Source organism: Pteropus medius, unplaced genomic scaffold (genome assembly GCF_902729225.1).
Source record: "Pteropus medius unplaced genomic scaffold, Ma_sr-lr_union100, whole genome shotgun sequence".
In the NCBI taxonomy this organism is placed as follows: Eukaryota; Metazoa; Chordata; class Mammalia; order Chiroptera; family Pteropodidae; genus Pteropus; species Pteropus medius.
Genome location: NW_024354061.1, coordinates 1,832 through 24,795, shown reverse-complemented (window position 1 = coordinate 24,795; position 22,964 = coordinate 1,832). Strand labels below are relative to the sequence as shown.

Sequence of the window (22,964 nt, the reverse complement as noted above, 5' to 3'; positions counted from 1 at the left end):
AAATATTATCGAAAAACTGAAAACTCATTAGATGTCAGGCGCTCAGGGCAGACTCTCCCTGCCCCACCCAGGCTCCCATGGAACCCGGAACACGTCGATGACACGCGGCCCGCTCAGAGCCCCCTCCTCCCCCTGCCCCCGCGACGCTGGAGTAACGGTTTTCCTCTTCCGGCCCGTTTCAGAGCTAACGGCCAGCGCGGCCTAATACCTCAGCAGGTCTTCTCTGGCCGCCCTGGTCGCCCACCCCTGGGACGCCCAGAGGCCCCGCCTCCGCTGCCGCCCACCCGGCAGCTCCTGCTTCCCGGCTGCCTCGGCCTTCGTGCCCCCCGCGCCAGCGCCGCCAACCATGACGACCCCGCCGCCGCCGCCGCCACCGCCGTCGCCATCGCCGTCGCCGTGTGTGCGCCAGAACTACCACCCCGACTGTGAGGCCGCCATCAACAACCAGGTCAACCTGGAGCTCTACGCCTCCTACGTGTACGAGTCCATGGCCTTCCACTTCGACCGCGAGGACGTGGCCCTGAAGCACTTCGGCCAGTTCTTCCTGCAGCAGTCGAGCAAGGAGAGGGAGTCCGCGGAGAAGCTGCTGTGGCTGCAGAACCAGCGTGGAGGCCGCATCCGCCTGCGCAACATCAGGAAACCTGAGCCACAGGAATGGGAGAACGGCCTGGGGGCCATGGAGTGCGCCTTGAGCCTGGAGAAGCGCGTGAACCAGAGCCTGCTTGATCTGCACCGGCTGGCCACCGACAAGAACGACGCCCACCTGTGCGACTTCCTGACGCGTCACTACCTGCACGAGAAGGTGAAGTTCATCAAAGAGTTGGGGGACCATATCACCAACCTGCGCAAGATGGGGTCCCCGGAAGCTGGCCTGGCGGACTACCTCTTTGACAAGCTCACCCTGGGCGACAGCGGCAAGAAGAACTGAGCCTGGACTGCCTTTCCCACAGCCACGACTTCCGGTGGTGACCAAGCCGAGCATTCATCTTGCGGTATTGCCCTTGCGAAATGTTCACAAGTTGTTTTCTTCCAATAAAGTTACTGCTTCCTAAATAAATAAAGGTCTCTGCTTGATTGGTGTGTGCGGAACCCTCACCTTCGAAGGTTTAAGCTGGTATCCAGGAGTCTCTGCTCCGACTCGGGATCTCCATGGACGGAGGGAGAAGGTATTCCGTGGGACCCTGGAAAACACAAAATCAATCGTCCCCCTACAAACAATGTGGTAGATCGGGGTGCGGTGAGGTAGGTGGTCTGAGGCCCTGGGGAATGTGGGCGCTCGTGCATAGTTAAAGTGTAAGAACGCGGTATCGAATTCATGATACCGGTTGCCCCTAAGGAAGAAGTGAAGAATGGGATTGGACAGGATTAAAATAAAAGGTGTCTTCCGACTTTGCCTGAAATATTTTAGCTCACGTAATGATGCAAATGTTAGTTTGTCGCTGCTGGGTAGCGACATGAAGGCTTTGGAAGTCTGAATAGTAGAGGGCCTCTTTGATAAGCCCGTCCTGGGCAACAGCAATAATGGGCAATGAGCGTCAGGTGGACTTTCCCGTAGACATGGGAGTGACTTCCTAGGACGCCATGCCGGACATGCTCATCGCCCTGACAAAACATCCAAATACGGGTTTTTGTTTTTGTTTTTCTTTTTGTTTTCCCTTCAATTGTACTCTCTCTCTCTCTCTGTTTTTTTCTTTCCCACCATGGTAACACGGTAGCACAAGCACACAAAATACCTCATTAGAAGGGTTGAAAAAAGATAAGGTCAAGTCTGAAGTTCAAATTTCTGATATTGAATATTAAGTAGAATAACTCCTCCACCACCACCACCACCAAGCCCAGCGTTAAGACAGTGACTCACGGCTTTGCACAATGTAGAGGGTGGGGGAGAGTTGAAGGTGGGAAACCAGTTAGGAGATAGTATAGCTGGTCCAGGTGAGAGGCGATGGTGGCCGGACTGAGGAAATCGAGAGCTGTAGACCAATTCCAGATGGATTGGACGAGTTGACAAGATTTCCTTATGGACCAGAGGTGAGGATTGGGAAACGGGGAAATCGATCTAGGATCTAGTGTTCGGTCTCCAACACCGGGTTGGTGGTAGTGCTATTTATCAATCTGGGGATGTTTGCAGAGGGTACGGCTGGGTAGATGGGTGGGTAAGGCACGTCCTGTAAAATCTGAGATGCCCGTTAGACGTCCAAGTGCAAACGTCATGCAGGTAGCCAGAAGAATGAATCTGGCGCTCAGGTGGGATCTCGGGTCTGGAAATCCATACTCGTAGGGGAGACATCAACTATAGAGGGCGTTGAGGTCATGGGACCGGATGAGCTCACCAGAATGAGAGCGTAGAGAGAGCATGGCCCAGCCAGCCCCGAGCCCAGGGCAGCTAATGTTAGAGGATGGGTCGAGGTGTTGGAACAGCAGGGAGCTGCTGGCCCCACCTGGGCCGTGGCCTCATTCCACAATGTGACCACCTGTGTCTGCTCAGAGTTTACCTCAAGACCAGCCTGTCCCTAACCTCAGCGTGCCCTCCGGTTTCTCCTTGCACGATGTGGAGAAGAGGTAGCTCATTACCTTGTCTTCGTGGCTATGGGTAGAAAGAAATTATTTCTCAGTAAAAAGATTTCCCAAGGAAATGATAGACCTGCTTCTCTAGGTTGTTCTTTCTTTTTCTTTCGCTTCGTATCGAAAGACACGCCCAGGCTGTCAAGTAAAGGGATGGAAAAAGATATCTCGTGAAAATGGAGACAACGACAACAAGAAAGCCGGGGTAGCAATACTTATACCAGACCAAATAGACTTTAAAACAAAAGCTATGACGCTAGACAAAGAAGGACCCAGTCATCCCACTTCCGGTTATTTATCCAAGGAAACCCAGAAAACTACTCTGAAGGGACATGTGAATCCATACGTTTATTGCAGCATTGTTTACAACACATGTAAATATTTACAATAGCCAATATATGGAGGCGACCTGGGTGTCCATCAGTAGGCGCATGGATAAAGAAGAGGTGCTACATATACACAATGGAATATTGTTCAGCCATCTAAAATAAATAAATAATAAAGAAAAGAATGAAATCGTTACATCCGCGACAACATGCGTAGACACGGAGGGTATCGTGCTGAGTGGAGTCAGTCAGACAAAGACAAATGCCACGTGACTTCACTTACGTCTGGAATCTAAAAAACAAAATAAAGAAAACAGAAACAAACTCATAGATACAGAGAACATTTTGAGAGTTACCAGATGGGAGAGGGTTTGGGGGCTCGGGCCAAAAGGGGGCGGGATTAAGAAGTACACATTGGTAGTTATAAAATAGTCATGGAGATTTAAAAAAAAAATTGTATCTTTAAGGGCCAATGTCATTTTGCATTAGGGAGACTGGAAGTTACTTCTAGCTCTGCCACTAGCTATACGGCTTTAGGCGATTTAGTTACCCCGTTGGATCTTGGTTTCCCAATGTGTAAAATGGGACCAATAATGCTTGTCAATTTTACTTATATAAACGGTCCCCTTTTATAGATTTGCTATTCTGAAGTTCAAGAGAGACAGAGTTTGTTCACAGCTCAGTGCCTGCCAAACGGTAGATAGGTCCTCATTAGCTCTTCTCATCCTTAGTCTGTATAGAGTTATCAAATGGACTTTTCAAATCTTATGTCTCCTTGGGGCTTGATTTCTCTATTAATCTTGTGTAGCTCCTTGTCTCCGATCTGGTGTTCTTTGCACAAGGCTATTGTCTAAAATGCTCTGCAGTTCCCCCATGAAAACGATCTTCTATGAAGAGTACTCTATATTCGGGAGTCACATGCAAATGAAAATAATTTGCACGATCGAGGATTTCCTTTAAGTTAATTCGTGTTTAGCCCATATGCTAACCCCGAATTTTACAAAATGCTACAGGCGCCACTGATTTAATTATCTGCAGGTTTGAGTTTCTGCTCCAGATTTTTCCCCTATCCAGAAGAAATATTGATTAATTTTCTCTACAAAAGCAGGGCAAAACATAAACAGAAAAGAAAAAACAAACAAACAAAATCAAAACAAAACACGATCGTCAAATCCGCCTATTAATCCCCACTTACGATGAAGATGAGGCCAAAAAGACTACACAAAAGTCATCAAACTGCAAAACGTGCATCAGTCACTGTTTCATTTGTCTAAAACCGAAATTAATGCTTTTTATATGTCACTAAATTTCAAGCGGTCAACATTATTTTAAAAGGTACAAGTCCACCGTGAAAGTATTCTTTATCCATATTTCGATGTGGATGGAATATGTTAGGCGCTTTTCGGTCTGTATCACATGACACTTTTATCTAGAAAATGAGGAACAATTAACCCAGACTACCGAAAGTTTTCAGCACAGGCACGATTTTCATTACAAATGTTTATCATGGGTTTAATGTCTTCCTAGGGCGTCTATGGATGCCATTCATATTATCGTACATGAAGGTATACTTATTTGAATATGTCCTCTACGTGCTCTTAGGTTATACATGTGAGTGTGCGCGTGTGTATGTGTTTCCCTGGCTAAAAGCCTAGTTTCTTCTCTTTTGTCGCTATGATTTAGTTGGTTTTCCAATCAAGGTAAAATTTACATTCGATGGCATTCACATTTTTCAATGTCCAGTTCTGAGAGTTTTGACAAAAGCACACAGTTGTGTAACGACCACAACGATCAAGATATAGAACAGATCCGTCACTCCCAGAAGCCCCCCATCTTGTGTGCCCGGACAGTGAATCTCTCCTCCCACATCCGGAAAACTTATCTGCTTTCTGTGTCTATACTTTTGCCTTTTCCAGAATGTCGTATACATGAAAACGCACAGCGTGTATCCTTTTGAGTCTGCCTTCTTTCACTTGACCTAATCCGGTAGCGATTCATCTATGCCGTTGCATGGGTTAGTAATTCATTCCTTTTGATTGTGGAGTGGAATTCCATTATATGGATATAACATGGTTGGTTTATCCTATTCATCAGTTGAAGGATATTTGCTTTATACAGGCTGTGGCAATTACAAAAAAGCAGGCGTAAACACCCACATAGAGGTTTTGGTGTGCATGTAGGTTTTCGTTTCAGTTAAATAAATACCTGGGACTAGGATCGACGAGTACTATGGTAAATGTATGTTGAACTGTATAAGAAACTGCCAAACCATATTCCAATGTGGCTGTCCCAGTTTTTAAATCTCGCCAGCAACATACGGAAGTTCCAGGTGTTCTGCATCCTTATTTTAAGTGTTTCAAGTTTAGACATGCTAATAATTGTGTAGTGATATCTCATTGCGGTTTGGTTTGAAATTCTCTAGTGACTAACGATTCTGAGCATCGTTCCATACGCTTAGTTGTCGTCCATATATTTTGCGAAATGTGCGTTCACGTCTTGCACTCCCGTGTTTTCCCCCATTTTTTTTTCCTTATTATCGAGAATTCTTTACATATTCTGGATAAAAGTTCCTTATCAGAGATGTGATTTACACATATTTTCTCCTGGTCCGTGCATCGTCCTTTCATTCTCTTAATGGTGCCTTTCTGAGATCATAAGTTCTTAATTTTGAGGAAGTCCAATTTATCATTTTCTTCTTTTATGGGTCATGCTTTGGCGCAGTGTCTAATACATATTTGTCTCACCCAAGATCTCAGAGATTGCCTCCTACGCTTTCTCAAGAAGTTTTACGGTTTCATGTTTTACATTTAGGTGCATGGCCCACCCCGAGTTAATTTTTATGTGTTGGATGAGATGAATTTGGCTTGTTTATATTTTGCATAGGGATGTCGACTTGGTTCAACACCATTTGCTGAAAAGAATGTCTTTCTTTACTGAATCGCCTTTTCACCTTTGTCAGAAATTAATTGACCGTTCGGATGTGGGTTCATGCCTGTTCCATTCACCTCTATATACATTTTTGTCGGTACCACGCTGGTCTGATTATGGTAGTTGTATAATAAGGCTTGAAAGCAGACCGCGTGAGTCTACCAACTTTGTTCTTTTCAAAATTTGTTTTAGCAGTTCTACTTTTATCGCCACTCCACATTAATTTAATAGTCAGCTTACCTGTTTCTACAAAATGTCCTGCTAGGATTTTCATTGGAATTGTGCGGAAGATGTGGATCAGTTTGGGTGGAAATTGACATAACAATGTTGAGCACTCTAATCCATGAACACAGTACACCTCTCCTTTGGTTGAGGTGGTCTTTAGTGTTTTTCATCAGTACTTTGTACTTTTCAATGTACGTAACTTCACACACTTCATAAGATTTACAGCTAAGTATTTCATGTGGGCTTTTCTGGGTGCCCTTCTAAATGCTATGTATTTTCCTTTTTCACTTAGATATTGCTAATATACAGAAATAAGAGGGGTTTAAATATATATATATATATATATATATGTATATATATAATATATATAGATGTGTGTGTGTGTGTGTGTGTGTGCGTGTGTGTGTAGGCTTTATATACTAAGATCTTATTAAACTCATTTGTTTTTTCCGGCAGCTTCCTTATACACACTTCAAGATTTTCTATGTAGACAATGATGTTGCCTGCACTAGAGACCGTTTTATTTCTTCATTTCCAATCTGCGTGCCTCTTATTCCTTTGTCTTGCCTAATTTCACACACTAAGACCTCCAGTTCAATGTTGATTAGGAGTGGCAAGAGTGGATATCCTTGCCTTGTTGCTGATCACAGGGTGGAAATCATTCAACCTTCTACAAGTAAGCATGATGCTGGGTGTAGGTTTTCAACAGAAGCCCTATATGAGGTTGGGAATGTTCTCTCCTATTCTTAGTTTGCTAAGATGTTTTTAAAAACCAGGCATGGGTAATTGAATTTGTCTATTTTTTTTTTTATGAATGTATCGAGATGCTTACATTACGTTTTTCTTTAGCCCGTTAATATGATGAATTACGCTGACTGACTTTCGAATGTTGAACCAGCCTTGCTTTCCTGGGATGAACCCCACTTCATCATACTATATTATTCTCGCGTACATTATTGGACTCAATTTCCTAAAACATTGTTAAGATTACCTGTACCTATGTTTATGAAGAATACCGGTTTGCAGTTGTCTTGTACGTTTTGCCCGGTTTTGGTATGAGAGTAATGCTGACCTCATAGGATATGCTGGGAAATATTCCTTCCTCTTCAGTTTTCTAAAAGAGTTTGTATACTTTGCTTATTTATTGCTTAAATGTTTAGCAGAGTTCCTCGGTAAAGCCATGTGGGCCCGGAGGTTTCTTTGTGGGGCGAGTAAGTAAAAATGCAGGGTACGCGATAGATACAGGGCCATTCACGGTATATTTTTCTTCTTGGTACCTGTGTGTACGCAACTTAGCAATGTCGATTTCTTTTAGTACCACTTTTAGTTAGAATTTTTTTGTTATCTAAGTTCATATGTTAGCTTAACCCGCAGTTTAACTTCACCTATGTTGTTGCGTTTATTGGCATACAGTTGTTTATCACCGAAGAAAACACTTCTGACAACAAATGTGTATTTTTTTTTCTGCTCACACCGACTGATTCTCCATCTTTCTAGATACCAACGGGGAGTCCGAAACTTCAGCTACGGCACCACCTGCCTAGACTTTGCACAGATCCCACAGGTGAAGGACTCAGTCCCATACAGTTGCCCCCGACCCCCCAATTCAGGCACCGATTGCAGGTCTAGGTTCTCACCTGTCTATCTTCTGACCGAGAGGCTATAGACTGGAAGTTCCTCTAACCTCCTCAGGTATGATAAATTTCTAGAAAGGCTCACAGAACTCAGGAAAACAGTTTACTTACTAGTTTACTAGTTTATTGTAACAGGATACAACTCAGGATCAGCCGCATGGAAGAGTTGCTCAGGGCAAGGTCTAGGGACAAGGGGCATTGAGGATCCATGCCCTCCCTGGTTGCATCCACCCTCCCAGCACCTCCCCATGTTCACCAACCCAGAAGCTTTCTGAACCCTTTTGATTAGGGTTTTAATGGAGGCCACATTACAATCGGCGTGATTAATAAAATCACTGGCCATCTGTGATTAACTCAGCCTCCAGCTCCCCTCCCTTCCAAAAGTCAGGATGAAGGACTGAAAGCTCCAACTCTCTAATCTCATGATTGGTTCCCCTGGCAACCAGCCCTCCATCTTTAGGGGCTTCCCAAAAGTCGCCTCATTATCATGCACTCAGGGGTGGCTGAAAGGAGTTTGTTACAAATAACAAAAGATGCTCCTTTCACCTTTACCGCTCCAGAGCTTTCAGGAACTGGGGACAAAAACCAAGTATTACAACCAAACATGCTTCTGTTACTCTTATCACTTAGAACATCACAAGGGTTTTAGGACCTCTGGCCGGGAGCTGGGCATGAAAACTAAAATGGATATTTCTTTATAAGCCCATATCACAGTTATATTCCCTTATCATCCTTTGAATGTGGGATCCGTAGTGATGTTTTCTCTCTCATTCCTGAAACTGGTAATTGTGTCTTCTCTCTCTCTCTCCCTCCTCACCACCCGCCCCACACCCCGCCTCCCCCCCCACACCCACAGTGATTGGCCTACCTAAAGATTTACCTTTTTGTTTGTTTGATTTTCTCAAAGTACCTACTTTGATGTCATTGACTTAATCTATTGTTTTCTTTGCTTTCTATTTCACTGTTTTCTGCTCATATCTTTATAATTTCCTTCCTTCTGCTTGAATTGGGTGTATTTTAGTCTTCTTTTTCTACTTTTAAGAGGTAAAAGCTTAGATAATGGATGCGAGACATTTCTTCTGTTCTCATACAGGAATTTAATGTTATGAATCAACACGCAAGTACTACTTTACAACTCACAAATGTTAAGCTGTGTTTTCGCTTTCATTCAATTCTAAATACTTTCTACTTTCCCTTTGATATCTTCTTCGAGCCTTCCGTTGTTTGAAAATGTATCATTAGCTTCCAAATATTTGGGTGTTTCTACCGATATCTTTATGTTAATGATTTCTCATCCAATTTCACTGTCATCGGAGAACGTACCTTTCATGGTATGAATAATGTACTACTATTTACGGAACCTTGTGTTGTGGCCTAGAATATGGTCTATCTTGGTAAATGCTCTATGTGCACTAGGAAAAAAACGTGCAACTAAAGAATATGTCTCTAAAGTTTCTTCATTCTGACTCTAGCTTTTTTCTTAACATATGATTTCCTCTTTTTCATCCTGTTTCTCCTCCTGGTTATAAGAAACAATATCCAATGGTTGACGGCGGAGACCACCGTGGATTTCGAACTGTGTAAATGTATTGCCTATTCAGAAAGTGGGCGTTTTCATTTTTATTTTAAAAAAAACAATTGAATCATGTTGGTAAACCGAACACAAAAACTATCTGTGCATGCGCGCGCACACACGAAAGAGTGCCATCGCGAGACCGGAAATGGAGAGGAGTTGTTGAAAGGTAGGAAAAGAGGAGGCTAGCAAACTGGTTAATTCAGAGAATTTGAAACATCTGCCATGGAAAACCTGATCACGTTCAGAGAAACTCTAAGAACAGAGTAAATGAAAATTGCGACACTGTGGAGGGTCCTTGCTCGACTGTGAGATTAAAGAGCTACTCTGTGAACAGCAGATCTGTTTTACCCTACCCTGCTCTGACCCTCCCCCACCCCTAAGCGCTTGTGGCATTTGACCCCTTTAATCTCCCCAAAGTACACCCCAAAGACAGCGGATGACTTTAAGACGACTGCAGACCTGCACAGAAGGGAAGCAATAGGACACATCTACGTAGAAGGGAAAAACACTAGTCTCCCAATGTCAGAAATATCATATTTATTTTGGCGACAGGAAGCGTCCCTGTCTTACCTGTAGGCTCCATGCCGCGTACCCCCAAAGGAGAATGCCCCTAAATAACGGACACTTTCTGCCCTCCCGCTTTAAGCAGATGCCTACTAGTGAAAGCGACGTCACAGCTCTAGGTCAGATCGTACTAATTACCTAGGCTGATCGAGCGAGTCCTTTATCCACAAATATAAATGAACAAAGTTTTGCCCGATATATGGGGAAAGTAAAATCTAAGGTGACGATGGAAAAAGAAAAAAAAAGAAAAAAGAGAAAAGAAAGAAAAGAAAAGAAAAGATTAATAATAATGAAAAAACAATCCAGAACGATTTCGGGGGCGAAGTGTGTGGGAAACCCAGACACGATACAGGAAACGGGAGGGAAGTTTGTCAAAAATCGAAATTCACATTCTCACGATTTTAAGGGAAGAAAATGGATTTATAAAATATTAAACGTTTTCTATAGACAGAGACAATTAGAGGACAGATAAAGTTCTAGCGAAACAGAAATATTATCGAAAAACTGAAAACTCATTAGATGTCAGGCGCTCAGGGCAGACTCTCCCTGCCCCACCCAGGCTCCGATGGAACCCGGAACACGTCGATGACACGCGGCCCGCTCAGAGCCCCCTCCTCCCCCTGCCCCCGCGACGCTGGAGTAACGGTTTTCCTCTTCCGGCCCGTTTCAGAGCTAACGGCCAGCGCGGCCTAATACCTCAGCAGGTCTTCTCTGGCCGCCCTGGTCGCCCACCCCTGGGACGCCCAGAGGCCCCGCCTCCGCTGCCGCCCACCCGGCAGCTCCTGCTTCCCGGCTGCCTCGGCCTTCGTGCCCCCCGCGCCAGCGCCGCCAACCATGACGACCCCGCCGCCGCCGCCGCCACCGCCGTCGCCATCGCCGTCGCCGTGTGTGCGCCAGAACTACCACCCCGACTGTGAGGCCGCCATCAACAACCAGGTCAACCTGGAGCTCTACGCCTCCTACGTGTACGAGTCCATGGCCTTCCACTTCGACCGCGAGGACGTGGCCCTGAAGCACTTCGGCCAGTTCTTCCTGCAGCAGTCGAGCAAGGAGAGGGAGTCCGCGGAGAAGCTGCTGTGGCTGCAGAACCAGCGTGGAGGCCGCATCCGCCTGCGCAACATCAGGAAACCTGAGCCACAGGAATGGGAGAACGGCCTGGGGGCCATGGAGTGCGCCTTGAGCCTGGAGAAGCGCGTGAACCAGAGCCTGCTTGATCTGCACCGGCTGGCCACCGACAAGAACGACGCCCACCTGTGCGACTTCCTGACGCGTCACTACCTGCACGAGAAGGTGAAGTTCATCAAAGAGTTGGGGGACCATATCACCAACCTGCGCAAGATGGGGTCCCCGGAAGCTGGCCTGGCGGACTACCTCTTTGACAAGCTCACCCTGGGCGACAGCGGCAAGAAGAACTGAGCCTGGACTGCCTTTCCCACAGCCACGACTTCCGGTGGTGACCAAGCCGAGCATTCATCTTGCGGTATTGCCCTTGCGAAATGTTCACAAGTTGTTTTCTTCCAATAAAGTTACTGCTTCCTAAATAAATAAAGGTCTCTGCTTGATTGGTGTGTGCGGAACCCTCACCTTCGAAGGTTTAAGCTGGTATCCAGGAGTCTCTGCTCCGACTCGGGATCTCCATGGACGGAGGGAGAAGGTATTCCGTGGGACCCTGGAAAACACAAAATCAATCGTCCCCCTACAAACAATGTGGTAGATCGGGGTGCGGTGAGGTAGGTGGTCTGAGGCCCTGGGGAATGTGGGCGCTCGTGCATAGTTAAAGTGTAAGAACGCGGTATCGAATTCATGATACCGGTTGCCCCTAAGGAAGAAGTGAAGAGTGGGATTGGACAGGATTAAAATAAAAGGTGTCTTCCGACTTTGCCTGAAATATTTTAGCTCACGTAATGATGCAAATGTTAGTTTGTCGCTGCTGGGTAGCGACATGAAGGCTTTGGAAGTCTGAATAGTAGAGGGCCTCTTTGATAAGCCCGTCCTGGGCAACAGCAATAATGGGCAATGAGCGTCAGGTGGACTTTCCCGTAGACATGGGAGTGACTTCCTAGGTCGCCATGCCGGACATGCTCATCGCCCTGACAAAACATCCAAATACGGGTTTTTGTTTTTGTTTTTCTTTTTGTTTTCCCTTCAATTGTACTCTCTCTCTCTCTCTGTTTTTTTCTTTCCCACCATGGTAACACGGTAGCACAAGCACACAAAATACCTCATTAGAAGGGTTGAAAAAAGATAAGGTCAAGTCTGAAGTTCAAATTTCTGATATTGAATATTAAGTAGAATAACTCCTCCACCACCACCACCACCAAGCCCAGCGTTAAGACAGTGACTCACGGCTTTGCACAATGTAGAGGGTGGGGGAGAGTTGAAGGTGGGAAACCAGTTAGGAGATAGTATAGCTGGTCCAGGTGAGAGGCGATGGTGGCCGGACTGAGGAAATCGAGAGCTGTAGACCAATTCCAGATGGATTGGACGAGTTGACAAGATTTCCTTATGGACCAGAGGTGAGGATTGGGAAACGGGGAAATCGATCTAGGATCTAGTGTTCGGTCTCCAACACCGGGTTGGTGGTAGTGCTATTTATCAATCTGGGGATGTTTGCAGAGGGTACGGCTGGGTAGATGGGTGGGTAAGGCACGTCCTGTAAAATCTGAGATGCCCGTTAGACGTCCAAGTGCAAACGTCATGCAGGTAGCCAGAAGAATGAATCTGGCGCTCAGGTGGGATCTCGGGTCTGGAAATCCATACTCGTAGGGGAGACATCAACTATAGAGGGCGTTGAGGTCATGGGACCGGATGAGCTCACCAGAATGAGAGCGTAGAGAGAGCATGGCCCAGCCAGCCCCGAGCCCAGGGCAGCTAATGTTAGAGGATGGGTCGAGGTGTTGGAACAGCAGGGAGCTGCTGGCCCCACCTGGGCCGTGGCCTCATTCCACAATGTGACCACCTGTGTCTGCTCAGAGTTTACCTCAAGACCAGCCTGTCCCTAACCTCAGCGTGCCCTCCGGTTTCTCCTTGCACGATGTGGAGAAGAGGTAGCTCATTACCTTGTCTTCGTGGCTATGGGTAGAAAGAAATTATTTCTCAGTAAAAAGATTTCCCAAGGAAATGATAGACCTGCTTCTCTAGGTTGTTCTTTCTTTTTCTTTCGCTTCGTATCGAAAGACACGCCCAGGCTGTCAAGTAAAGGGATGGAAAAAGATATCTCGTGAAAATGGAGACAACGACAACAAGAAAGCCGGGGTAGCAATACTTATACCAGACCAAATAGACTTTAAAACAAAAGCTATGACGCTAGACAAAGAAGGACCCAGTCATCCCACTTCCGGTTATTTATCCAAGGAAACCCAGAAAACTACTCTGAAGGGACATGTGAATCCATACGTTTATTGCAGCATTGTTTACAACACATGTAAATATTTACAATAGCCAATATATGGAGGCGACCTGGGTGTCCATCAGTAGGCGCATGGATAAAGAAGAGGTGCTACATATACACAATGGAATATTGTTCAGCCATCTAAAATAAATAAATAATAAAGAAAAGAATGAAATCGTTACATCCGCGACAACATGCGTAGACACGGAGGGTATCGTGCTGAGTGGAGTCAGTCAGACAAAGACAAATGCCACGTGACTTCACTTACGTCTGGAATCTAAAAAACAAAATAAAGAAAACAGAAACAAACTCATAGATACAGAGAACATTTTGAGAGTTACCAGATGGGAGAGGGTTTGGGGGCTCGGGCCAAAAGGGGGCGGGATTAAGAAGTACACATTGGTAGTTATAAAATAGTCATGGAGATTTAAAAAAAAAATTGTATCTTTAAGGGCCAATGTCATTTTGCATTAGGGAGACTGGAAGTTACTTCTAGCTCTGCCACTAGCTATACGGCTTTAGGCGATTTAGTTACCCCGTTGGATCTTGGTTTCCCAATGTGTAAAATGGGACCAATAATGCTTGTCAATTTTACTTATATAAACGGTCCCCTTTTATAGATTTGCTATTCTGAAGTTCAAGAGAGACAGAGTTTGTTCACAGCTCAGTGCCTGCCAAACGGTAGATAGGTCCTCATTAGCTCTTCTCATCCTTAGTCTGTATAGAGTTATCAAATGGACTTTTCAAATCTTATGTCTCCTTGGGGCTTGATTTCTCTATTAATCTTGTGTAGCTCCTTGTCTCCGATCTGGTGTTCTTTGCACAAGGCTATTGTCTAAAATGCTCTGCAGTTCCCCCATGAAAACGATCTTCTATGAAGAGTACTCTATATTCGGGAGTCACATGCAAATGAAAATAATTTGCACGATCGAGGATTTCCTTTAAGTTAATTCGTGTTTAGCCCATATGCTAACCCCGAATTTTACAAAATGCTACAGGCGCCACTGATTTAATTATCTGCAGGTTTGAGTTTCTGCTCCAGATTTTTCCCCTATCCAGAAGAAATATTGATTAATTTTCTCTACAAAAGCAGGGCAAAACATAAACAGAAAAGAAAAAACAAACAAACAAAATCAAAACAAAACACGATCGTCAAATCCGCCTATTAATCCCCACTTACGATGAAGATGAGGCCAAAAAGACTACACAAAAGTCATCAAACTGCAAAACGTGCATCAGTCACTGTTTCATTTGTCTAAAACCGAAATTAATGCTTTTTATATGTCACTAAATTTCAAGCGGTCAACATTATTTTAAAAGGTACAAGTCCACCGTGAAAGTATTCTTTATCCATATTTCGATGTGGATGGAATATGTTAGGCGCTTTTCGGTCTGTATCACATGACACTTTTATCTAGAAAATGAGGAACAATTAACCCAGACTACCGAAAGTTTTCAGCACAGGCACGATTTTCATTACAAATGTTTATCATGGGTTTAATGTCTTCCTAGGGCGTCTATGGATGCCATTCATATTATCGTACATGAAGGTATACTTATTTGAATATGTCCTCTACGTGCTCTTAGGTTATACATGTGAGTGTGCGCGTGTGTATGTGTTTCCCTGGCTAAAAGCCTAGTTTCTTCTCTTTTGTCGCTATGATTTAGTTGGTTTTCCAATCAAGGTAAAATTTACATTCGATGGCATTCACATTTTTCAATGTCCAGTTCTGAGAGTTTTGACAAAAGCACACAGTTGTGTAACGACCACAACGATCAAGATATAGAACAGATCCGTCACTCCCAGAAGCCCCCCATCTTGTGTGCCCGGACAGTGAATCTCTCCTCCCACATCCGGAAAACTTATCTGCTTTCTGTGTCTATACTTTTGCCTTTTCCAGAATGTCGTATACATGAAAACGCACAGCGTGTATCCTTTTGAGTCTGCCTTCTTTCACTTGACCTAATCCGGTAGCGATTCATCTATGCCGTTGCATGGGTTAGTAATTCATTCCTTTTGATTGTGGAGTGGAATTCCATTATATGGATATAACATGGTTGGTTTATCCTATTCATCAGTTGAAGGATATTTGCTTTATACAGGCTGTGGCAATTACAAAAAAGCAGGCGTAAACACCCACATAGAGGTTTTGGTGTGCATGTAGGTTTTCGTTTCAGTTAAATAAATACCTGGGACTAGGATCGACGAGTACTATGGTAAATGTATGTTGAACTGTATAAGAAACTGCCAAACCATATTCCAATGTGGCTGTCCCAGTTTTTAAATCTCGCCAGCAACATACGGAAGTTCCAGGTGTTCTGCATCCTTATTTTAAGTGTTTCAAGTTTAGACATGCTAATAATTGTGTAGTGATATCTCATTGCGGTTTGGTTTGAAATTCTCTAGTGACTAACGATTCTGAGCATCGTTCCATACGCTTAGCTGTCGTCCATATATTTTGCGAAATGTGCGTTCACGTCTTGCACTCCCGTGTTTTCCCCCATTTTTTTTCCTTATTATCGAGAATTCTTTACATATTCTGGATAAAAGTTCCTTATCAGAGATGTGATTTACACATATTTTCTCCTGGTCCGTGCATCGTCCTTTCATTCTCTTAATGGTGCCTTTCTGAGATCATAAGTTCTTAATTTTGAGGAAGTCCAATTTATCATTTTCTTCTTTTATGGGTCATGCTTTGGCGCAGTGTCTAATACATATTTGTCTCACCCAAGATCTCAGAGATTGCCTCCTACGCTTTCTCAAGAAGTTTTACGGTTTCATGTTTTACATTTAGGTGCATGGCCCACCCCGAGTTAATTTTTATGTGTTGGATGAGATGAATTTGGCTTGTTTATATTTTGCATAGGGATGTCGACTTGGTTCAACACCATTTGCTGAAAAGAATGTCTTTCTTTACTGAATCGCCTTTTCACCTTTGTCAGAAATTAATTGACCGTTCGGATGTGGGTTCATGCCTGTTCCATTCACCTCTATATACATTTTTGTCGGTACCACGCTGGTCTGATTATGGTAGTTGTATAATAAGGCTTGAAAGCAGACCGCGTGAGTCTACCAACTTTGTTCTTTTCAAAATTTGTTTTAGCAGTTCTACTTTTATCGCCACTCCACATTAATTTAATAGTCAGCTTACCTGTTTCTACAAAATGTCCTGCTAGGATTTTCATTGGAATTGTGCGGAAGATGTGGATCAGTTTGGGTGGAAATTGACATAACAATGTTGAGCACTCTAATCCATGAACACAGTACACCTCTCCTTTGGTTGAGGTGGTCTTTAGTGTTTTTCATCAGTACTTTGTACTTTTCAATGTACGTAACTTCACACACTTCATAAGATTTACAGCTAAGTATTTCATGTGGGCTTTTCTGGGTGCCCTTCTAAATGCTATGTATTTTCCTTTTTCACTTAGATATTGCTAATATACAGAAATAAGAGGGGTTTAAATATATATATATATATATATATATGTATATATATAATATATATAGGATGTGTGTGTGTGTGTGTGTGTGTGTGTGTGTGCGTGTGTGTGTAGGCTTTATATACTAAGATCTTATTAAACTCATTTGTTTTTTCCGGCAGCTTCCTTATACACACTTCAAGATTTTCTATGTAGACAATGATGTTGCCTGCACTAGAGACCGTTTTATTTCTTCATTTCCAATCTGCGTGCCTCTTATTCCTTTGTCTTGCCTAATTTCACACACTAAGACCTCCAGTTCAATGTTGATTAGGAGTGGCAAGAGTGGATATCCTTGCCTTGTTGCTGATCACAGGGTGGAAATCATTCAACCTTCTACAAGTAAGCATGATGCTGGGTGTAGGTTTTCAACAGAAGCCCTATATGAGGTTGGGAATGTTCTCTCCTATTCTTAGTTTGCTAAGATGTTTTTAAAAACCAGGCATGGGTAATTGAATTTGTCTATTTTTTTTTTTATGAATGTATAGAGATGCTTACATTACGTTTTTCTTTAGCCCGTTAATATGATGAATTACGCTCACTGACTTTCGAATGTTGAACCAGCCTTGCTTTCCTGGGATGAACCCCACTTCATCATACTATATTATTCTCGCGTACATTATTGGACTCAATTTCCTAAAACATTGTTAAGATTACCTGTACCTATGTTTATGAAGAATACCGGTTTGCAGTTTTCTTGTACGTTTTGCCCGGTTTTGGTATGAGAGTAATGCTGACCTCATAGGATATGCTGGGAAATATTCCTTCCTCTTCAGTTTTCTAAAAGAGTTTGTATACTTTGCTTATTTATTACTTAAATGTTTAGCAGAGTTCCTCGGTAAAGCCATGTGGGCCCGGAGGTTTCTTTGTGGGGCGAGTAAGTAAAAATGCAGGGTACGCGATAGATACAGGGCCATTCACGGTATATTTTTCTTCTTGGTACCTGTGTGTACGCAACTTAGCAATGTCGATTTCTTTTAGTACCACTTTTAGTTAGAATTTTTTTGTTATCTAAGTTCATATGTTAGCTTAACCCGCAGTTTAACTTCACCTATGTTGTTGCGTTTATTGGCATACAGTTGTTTATCACCGAAGAAAACACTTCTGACAACAAATGTGTATTTTTTTTTCTGCTCACACCGACTGATTCTCCATCTTTCTAGATACCAACGGGGAGTCCGAAACTTCAGCTACGGCACCACCTGCCTAGACTTTGCACAGATCCCACAGGTGAAGGACTCAGTCCCATACAGTTGCCCCCGACCCCCCAATTCAGGCACCGATTGCAGGTCTAGGTTCTCACCTGTCTATCTTCTGACCGAGAGGCTATAGACTGGAAGTTCCTCTAACCTCCTCAGGTATGATAAATTTCTAGAAAGGCTCACAGAACTCAGGAAAACAGTTTACTTACTAGTTTACTAGTTTATTGTAACAGGATACAACTCAGGATCAGCCGCATGGAAGAGTTGCTCAGGGCAAGGTCTAGGGACAAGGGGCATTGAGGATCCATGCCCTCCCTGGTTGCATCCACCCTCCCAGCACCTCCCCATGTTCACCAACCCAGAAGCTTTCTGAACCCTTTTGATTAGGGTTTTAATGGAGGCCACATTACAATCGGCGTGATTAATAAAATCACTGGCCATCTGTGATTAACTCAGCCTCCAGCTCCCCTCCCTTCCAAAAGTCAGGATGAAGGACTGAAAGCTCCAACTCTCTAATCTCATGATTGGTTCCCCTGGCAACCAGCCCTCCATCTTTAGGGGCTTCCCAAATGTCGGATCATTATCATACACTCAGGGGTGGCTGAAAGGAGTTTGTTACAAATAACAAAAGATGCTCCTTTCACCTTTACCGCTCCAGAGCTTTCAGGAACTGGGGACAAAAACCAAGTATTACAACCAAACATGCTTCTGTTACTCTTATCACTTAGAACATCACAAGGGTTTTAGGACCTCTGGCCGGGAGCTGGGCATGAAAACTAAAATGGATATTTCTTTATAAGCCCATATCACAGTTATATTCCCTTATCATCCTTTGAATGTGGGATCCGTAGTGATGTTTTCTCTCTCATTCCTGAAACTGGTAATTGTGTCTTCTCTCTCTCTCTCCCTCCTCACCACCCGCCCCACACCCCGCCTCCCCCCCACACACCCACAGTGATTGGCCTACCTAAAGATTTACCTTTTTGTTTGTTTGATTTTCTCAAAGTACCTACTTTGATGTCATTGACTTAATCTATTGTTTTCTTTGCTTTCTATTTCACTGTTTTCTGCTCATATCTTTATAATTTCCTTCCTTCTGCTTGAATTGGGTGTATTTTAGTCTTCTTTTTCTACTTTTAAGAGGTAAAAGCTTAGATAATGGATGCGAGACATTTCTTCTGTTCTCATACAGGAATTTAAAGTTATGAATCAACACGCAAGTACTACTTTACAACTCACAAATGTTAAGCTGTGTTTTCGCTTTCATTCAATTCTAAATAATTTCTACTTTCCCTTTGATATCTTCTTCGAGCCTTCCGTTGTTTGAAAATGTATCATTAGCTTCCAAATATTTGGGTGTTTCTACCGATATCTTTATGTTAATGATTTCTCATCCAATTTCACTGTCATCGGAGAACGTACCTTTCATGGTATTGTAATGGCCTGCTGAAATGTGAAAGGGTTAAAGAATAATTAAAACCTGAAACTGGACAAAGGAAGTCCATAACTTAGGCCTAGTTTCTGGAACCCCTAACCACACTCTGTTAATCATAAAACTTGTAACAATGAGCTCATATGCTAACTGCCAATTTTAGCCTGTGTAACCCTGCTTGCTTGCGTGGCATGAAAAATAATCAATTGTATATAAGCTGAAAATTACTATTTGGCCATCGCCCATGGGAACATAGGCGGTCACCCATAGGAACATAACATTCTGACACAAGCTTTCTGCTTCTGTACTTCCCGCTTGCACACCTGGCCAGTGGGTTGACAGGTAGTGAATAGGAGAAAGATGGACCTTTGTGTTTAAGACAGAATGAGGAATGGGATTTGGGGCTTAAAAACCTTGTATCTTAGCATTTCGTGCCTGCTCCTTTGCAAGGACAGCCGCCGGCTAATAAACTGTCTCCTGGTTAAGAGCACTCAAGTTGGGTCTGGTTATTCTGGACACAACATTTGGAGGCCCCAGCGAGATCTTCTCGTTGTGGGAAAATTGATCAGTGCACCGGGGCGTTGGACCATTTGCGGTTGGGGAGGCCTCTAGGGCACTTGCCCTAGCCCGCCGCCTGTGGTTTCTCGCTTTGCGGAGCACGATCCTGGGAGTGCTGAGGCAGTTTCTGGTAGGGGGCCCAGGGACCGTGCGGACGTCGGACGCGACAAGTAAGTCGGCGGTCGACTGAGACTTTGACGACAGTTTTCTCAGTCCTGTTCTGGTTTGTTAGTCTGTGTCTGTCTTGTTTTGTTTTGCTTCGTGTGCTTTATTGTGGAACTATGGGACAATCACAGGGCAAACTAACTCTGTTACAGTGCATGCTTAACAACTTTAAAGATTTTCGTCGTAGGGCAAGGGCCTATGGTGCTTCAGTAACCCCTTTTGATTTGCAGCGCTTTTGTCAATTAGATTGGCCGACCTTTGGAGTAGGATGGCCCTCCGAGGGATCATTTAACATGCAGACTGCATTCCGGGTTCGAGGTGTGATTTATAGAAACCCTGGGCATCCTGACCAAATTCCTTATATTGATGTTTGGATTGATGTAATTTCTGATGCCCCTAAATACTTACAGAATTGCAGTCGTGCACCCGTTACTGTAATGGCAGCCATACCCCAGGGTTTTAAGAAGCCCCCACCGGTGTTGCAGGGACCTCCCTCAGAGGATGACTGGTATCCGCCACCCTATAATGGAAATGGGGGTAGCCGTCCTCCTCCGGAGGGACCGGGACCTCCTGTAACCCGGTCTAGGGGTCATAGGCCACCTTCCCCTGATTCAACCTCCCTGAAAAGAACCAGTATCTGTTCAAGCCCCATTGAAGGTGATTCCAGGAGGTGGCGGTGAGCCTACTGTCATCTACTCGCCATTCAGTACTAGTGATTTATATAATTGGAAATTGCAAACGCCATCCTTTTCAGAGAAACCATAAGGACTAACCTCCCTTTTAGAGTCTATTTCTTTACCCATCAGCCCACTTGGGATGATTGCCAACAGCTCTTACAGGTCTTATTCACTACCGGAGAAAAGGAAAAAATTTTGTGGGAGGCGGCTAGAGGAGTAACAGACCCAAATAGGCAGCCCACAGCAGACTTAACCAGGTTACAGGCTGTGTTTCCGACTCAACGTCCCCAGTGGGATCCAAATACAGATCAAGGTAAGGAGGCTCTCCTAAGGTATCGCCAGTTTCTGCTACAGGGACTCCGGGCTGCTGCACGTAGACCAATAAATCTGTCCAAGGTAAGTGAAGTAATTCAGACTAAGGACGAGTCACCTGCAGCATTCTTGGAAAGACTATTAGAGTCTTACCGCCTATATACACCTATTGACCCGGAGGACCCCAACAATAGAAGAGCCATTAATTTGGCCTTTATTAGCCAGTCGGCCCCTGACATTAGAAAGAAGTTACAGAGATTGGAAGGTTTTGAGGGAAAAAATTTATCCAAATTATTAGAAATAGCTCAGAAGGTCTTTAACAATAGGGACGGTGTGCAAAAAGTCATGTTTGTGGGACAACAAGGAAACCGACCTCCTTGGAAAAAAAAAAACCCTAACCATAGAGGGGGACCTAACGACGAAGAAGGCCAAAATAGAAAACCTAGGCTAGGAAGAGACCAATGTGCTATTTGCAAAAAAAAAGGACATTGGAAGAATGAGTGCCCTGAAAAGGAACAACCAAGAGGTGAGAAGAAAAAAGGCCCCTCATTCTTTTGGAAGATGAATAGGGGCGTCAGGGCTCTTATCTAATGAGCCCCCGAGAGCCCAAGGTAACTTTACAAGTAGGGGGCAAACCTGTGAACTTTTTAGCTGATACTGGTGCAACTTACTCAGTTTTAACAGAAACTGCTGGTCTGTTATCCAAAGAAAAGACTGCAATTCAAGGAGCCACTGGGAAAGGGAAGGCATACCCATGGACACAGGCAAAAATTACTGACTTGGGAAAGGGAACCATCACGCATTCGTTTTTAGTTATGCCTGAATGTCCTTTTCCTTTGCTTGGAAGAGATTGGCTCCAGAAATTAAAAGCCACTATTTAAGTGACCAGTGGCATATCTCTCAAAGAGACTAGATCCGGTGGCTGGAGGAAGGCCTAGTTGCCTGAGAGCACTAGCTGCTACTGCTATATTGACCAAAGATGCTTTAAATTGACCTTGGGCCAAAATATTGAAATTGTGGCTCCACATGCAGTTGAAGCCATGCTGCGCAGCCCTCCTGAAAGATGGATTTCCAATGCCCGGATTACTCAGTACCAGGTACTGTTGCTTAACCACCCACAGACCCAGTTTTTGAAAACTGCAGCCCTGAACCCTGCCACACTGCTCCCGGATGATGACCCGCAGGCTCCATTGCATCACTGTGTTCAGCACCTTGAACAGGTAACTGGACTACGGCCAGACTTGAAGGATGAGCTGTGGCCTAATCCGGATGCGGTATTATTTACCAATGGAAGCAGTTTTGTATCCGACGGAGTAAGGTATGCCGGGGCAGCCGTAGTAACAGTCAGGGATGTGATATGGGCACAGACCCTAAGCCATGGGACATCGGCACAGAGGGCTGAACTTATAGCTCTAACACAAGCTTTACGGTGGGGAAAGGATAAAACTGTAAACATCTATACTGACAGTAGATATGCCTTTGCAACGGCACATGTACATGGAGCCCTGTACAAGGAAAGAGGACTATTGACATCAGGGGGAAAGAAAATTAAGAACAAGGAGCAGATTTTTGCTCTTTTGGAGGCTATCTGGCTACCTAAGAAAGTGGCTATTATCCATTGCCCTGGCCATCAAAAAGGGGAAGGAGCGGCAAAAAAAGGAAACCGCTTGGCAGATAAAACAGCAAAGGAAATAGCCAGAAAACCTGTGGGGACTAACGCCATAATTGGTCCCCTTCTTGTGCCCCCCTTGGCACAGGCTCTAGACTATAGCCCCCAAGATATAGAGTTGGGGAAGCAACTGCACGGGAAGTTTAAACATGGGTGGCTTTGGATTCCAGATGGAAGGCCGGTCCTCCCTGCTGCGCTCGGTAACACCTTAATTAGCCAGATGCATAATGCTACCCATCTTGGAGGAACTAAGTTAATTGAAC

The 22,964-nt window shown here is 44.2% G+C and overlaps 2 protein-coding genes across 2 annotated transcripts; both read left to right on the top strand.

The window, feature by feature from the left end:
- The first annotated feature begins 104 nt into the window (after positions 1 to 104).
- On the top strand, positions 105 to 1,556 carry LOC120594056 (ferritin heavy chain-like). The gene has a single exon (XM_039852088.1). The coding sequence runs from the start codon at positions 347 to 349 to the stop codon at positions 926 to 928; it is 582 nt and encodes a 193-aa protein (XP_039708022.1). The 5' UTR covers positions 105 to 346; the 3' UTR covers positions 929 to 1,556.
- A 7,677-nt stretch (positions 1,557 to 9,233) lies between these two features.
- On the top strand, positions 9,234 to 11,629 carry LOC120594060 (ferritin heavy chain-like). Its single transcript, XM_039852092.1, has one exon. It carries the CDS (start codon positions 10,650 to 10,652, stop codon positions 11,229 to 11,231), a length of 582 nt encoding a protein of 193 aa, XP_039708026.1. The 5' UTR covers positions 9,234 to 10,649; the 3' UTR covers positions 11,232 to 11,629.
- The last annotated feature ends 11,335 nt before the right edge of the window (positions 11,630 to 22,964 follow it).